The sequence below is a fragment of the Chrysochloris asiatica genome, unplaced genomic scaffold, assembly GCF_000296735.1.
Source record: "Chrysochloris asiatica unplaced genomic scaffold, ChrAsi1.0 scaffold00173, whole genome shotgun sequence".
NCBI lineage: Eukaryota > Metazoa > Chordata > Mammalia > Afrosoricida > Chrysochloridae > Chrysochloris > Chrysochloris asiatica.
The window spans coordinates 1,111,829-1,115,149 of NW_006408691.1; the positions used below are offsets into that span (position 1 = coordinate 1,111,829).

Below are 3,321 nucleotides of genomic sequence, written 5' to 3' on the forward strand. Positions count from 1 at the left end.
TCTTTACTGCATGCCTTCTAACCCGTAATGCACACCTGGGGAGGCCCGGGCCTCTGTTTTATTTAGGGGATGCGTCACACCAAGCTGGGCGGGACTAAAACAGGATACAGCTAACATTAGTAACCAGACATTCAGGTAACTTTATATCATACTTCACTGGCTCGAATCCCAGACCCGAAACTTGGTTTCTCAGGCTCAATTAACATATCTATAGCCTCTGAGCTCAGGTGGGGGAAGGTGAGAGGTAAGGACAAAAGCTTGGGCGGAGTCCCGCCGTTTCGGCTTCCTGAGCCAGGTTTTCAGGAACTTGGCTGAATAGCTAACACTTGGGAGAGATTCAGGGGCTAACTTGGCTTGACAAGGTTCACTTTTGAAATATGAAATCTGTCCTGAAAAACTCAAAAACAGTACTTTTGGGAGAGAAGGAGCAGCTGGGGACTCTGGACTCTGTGAGAAAAAGGGTCTGTGTGTTGATGGCCAGGGGGCAGGCTTGCAGGGTGTACACTTCGGTTGTTTGATGATACATGTAGGGAATTGTAATCATTGCAATGAAAGGAAATAAGATAGGATGAATGTAAAGCTAATGTTCTCCCATGTAAACTATCACATAATTCACAATAAAAGCTTAAAAAAAAAACCCACACATTACTTGAGAATCAAAGAATGACTCTGGTTTTCTATGTAGATACAGAGATGGGTCAGTCAAGAACAACTGTTTCTCATGTACAGAAAGAGCTGCTGACACACATATCATCATGGCTGAACAGAGACTATTGAGGGGAGACCATGAGGTTATGGTCAGATCTGTTGCATGACCCAGTCTCTTGGTCAAAGAGTGTGGAAAAGGCTGGAGCTGTAGTGGGGATGGCCACTCCCACAGAGCTGTAGACTGTCTGCTCCCAAGTCTATGTCCAAGAGATCAGGATGCTGCAGCCACCTCTTCTGTCCTATTGCTCCTTCCTCTAGGAGTCTCTCAGCAGCTTACCCCTGCAGGCAGCCTCAGACCCAGAACAAGGAAGGTGAACTAGGAAGGCTGTGGCACCAAGAGCCTTTGTCCCTTCCTGGCTGTGGAGAAGCTCAGAGCCCCAAGGGGTTGTGTGCCTGCTAGCAAGGACTCCCCTTAGACACCACTTCTTGGCCCACCTCACCCCACTGTTTCACCAGGGCAGGGCTGGCCCCTCGGCTCAGCAAAAGCTCTGTGGTGGGACCATGGTGTGACTCCACAGAGAAGTGCAGGGGTGTCTTTTGGAGCCAGCCTGCAGCATTGATCTGTGCACCCTTGTCCAGTAGATGGCTGACGACCTCCATGTGGCCTCCCCGAGCCGCGTGGTGCAGGGGAGTGAAGCTCAGTGAGTCCTGAGCGTCCAACTCCGCGCTGTGGGCTACCAGTAGCTGGACCACGGCCAAATGGCCAGCGGCAGCAGCCCTATGGAGTGCAGAGCGGCCATGCCTGTCCCGAAGGCTAGGGTCTGCCCCATGGCTAAGCAGCACTTCAACCTCCTGAAAGAGAAGAGGAGAAGAGGAGAGACGATGAGGTAGCTAGTCCAAGCGTGGGACCAGATAAAGCTACGCAGCGTTGGCTGGACTCAGAACAACTCTTCCCTTCCTTGCTCGCAAATGAGTCCAAGCCTAAAATACTCCACGAGAGGCTCTATTTGGAGGTTTTACTTTTCTTCCTAAATGAGGTAAGATCAAATCCAAGATTGTGCAGCCATCCCAACTGCGCCTCCTCTGGTTGGACCAAGTACACCTTGGAGATCAAGAATAAAATCTGAGCACCAGGCAAAGTGCCCTACTCCCTGCCTTTGAGAAGGCAGATGGTGAACATCAGGAGTAGAAGTATGCTTTGCCCTTCATGGCCTGTCCTGGCTGATCTCCACTCCCCAGCTCTAGATGGCGCCTTCCAACCCACCAGCCTTGGGTCCAGTCTCCTTCTCCATTACCTGCAGGAAGCTCCCTGCACCTTCACTCCCTACACCTGTCCAGGTTTGCTGGGGAGGGGCGGACTTACCTGCGGGTTGCCCAGGGCAGCCGCGATGCTGAGCGCGGTGGCTCCTGCGCCATCCCGGGCATCCACTGGCGTCCCGCGCGCCAGGAGGAGGCGCAGCGCAGCTCCTTGTCCAGCCGCGGCAGCCACGTGCAGTGCGCCGTCCCGGCCCGCGCTGTCCGCCGCCAGCAGCAATTCGAGCACCGGTAGCTGGCCTCCTGCCGCCGCCCAGTGCGCCGCCGTCCAGCCATGCGCGTCCGCCGCGGCCACCAACGCCGCGGAGCCCGGGCTTGACGCGCCCAGCAGACGGCCGGCTAGCAGTGGGCGGCCCAGCGCGGCGGCCCAGTGCAGTGGCGTAAGGCCCGCCCCGCAGCGAGCTGCCGCAGTGGCACCGCGACGCAGCAGCAGCTCCGCCAGTCGCGAGTGCCCGGGCCAGGCGGCCTCGTGCAGCGGCGTGCGCCCCGCTAGGTCCTGGACGCCCGCGGGGGCCCCGCGCCTCAGTAGGAGGCGCACTAGGGGCGCGTGGCCGCGCAGCACTGCCAGGTGGAGCGGGCTGCGGCCGGCGCTGTCCCTGGAGACAGGATGAAGGGCCGCATCGGATCGCGGGGCGAGGGCGCGGTGACAGGACCCCGCCCTCGTAGAGGAAAGAACCCTGATTTTACCCGGGGGTATACACCCGGCCCTGAAAAGAGTCTCTTCCCTCCATACACACACAACGTCTAGGGAAAGGGCTCACCTCTCATCCACTCTGGCTCCCTGCCGCAGCAACTGCGTCACCAGGCCCGCTTGGCCCTGCCACACGGCCTGGAACAGGCGACTCCAGCCCTGCGGGGCACGGATCCCATCCTTCTCAGCTTCCAGGGCCATCTCAGAGCCTAGTTCCAACCACCGCAGTTCCCACACCCTCTCAGCATCCGCAGAGGTCTGCTGTCCTGGCTCCTGCTGGGGGTCAGTCTGGGGACGACAGGTACAACCCTGCAGCTGACAGAGGCCGGAAAAGCCCAGCCCAGAATGTCCCCAGGCCAAGGGGCTTCAGTCACACCCTGACCTCCAGAGGCAGCGGGCTCTGGGGCTCTGTCCTTTCTCCAGAAGCCCTCTCTATTTCAGGGGTGCTCTCCATGCAAATTCTGGCCCAGACACACTGGTGACCTTTCCTCAGGAAACTACTGAAGGCTTCAGGGGGAACGTCAGGGTCTCAGAGCTGCAGAAGTTCAGGGAGCAGAGCTTGACACCTGCTGTCTCACTGTTTACCCAACAACTTAAGGGAAGGCCCTGCCTGCCTGCCAGGCCCTGACCTCCCCCAGCCCAGCCTCTCTTTCAGGTAACAAAGGGCA

At 57.9% G+C, this 3,321-nt stretch overlaps 1 protein-coding gene across 1 annotated transcript; it reads right to left on the reverse strand.

Moving 5' to 3' along the window:
• Nucleotides 1-1,104: 1,104 nt before the first annotated feature.
• Nucleotides 1,105-3,107, reverse strand: ANKRD65 (ankyrin repeat domain 65). Its single transcript, XM_006871766.1, has 4 exons — nucleotides 3,036-3,107; nucleotides 2,724-2,941; nucleotides 2,012-2,558; nucleotides 1,105-1,500 (listed from the first exon to the last, which is right to left on the reverse strand). The coding sequence occupies exons 1-4, from the start codon at nucleotides 3,105-3,107 to the stop codon at nucleotides 1,105-1,107; spliced, it is 1,233 nt and encodes a 410-aa protein (XP_006871828.1).
• Nucleotides 3,108-3,321: the final 214 nt, after the last annotated feature.

What these genes read in the sequence shown, in the direction of transcription:
- ANKRD65 (XM_006871766.1), bottom strand. Translation starts at nt 3,107, where the DNA reads ATGGAGAGCACCCCTGAAATAGAGAGGGCTTCTGGAGAAAGGACAGAG. An exon ending in AGAGCCCGCTGCCTCTGGAG is followed by an intron (nt 2,942 to 3,035) that starts GTCAGGGTGTGA and finishes TGTCGTCCCCAG; the next exon opens with ACTGACCCCCAGCAGGAGCC. An exon ending in GGAGCCAGAGTGGATGAGAG is followed by an intron (nt 2,559 to 2,723) that starts GTGAGCCCTTTC and finishes TCCTGTCTCCAG; the next exon opens with GGACAGCGCCGGCCGCAGCC.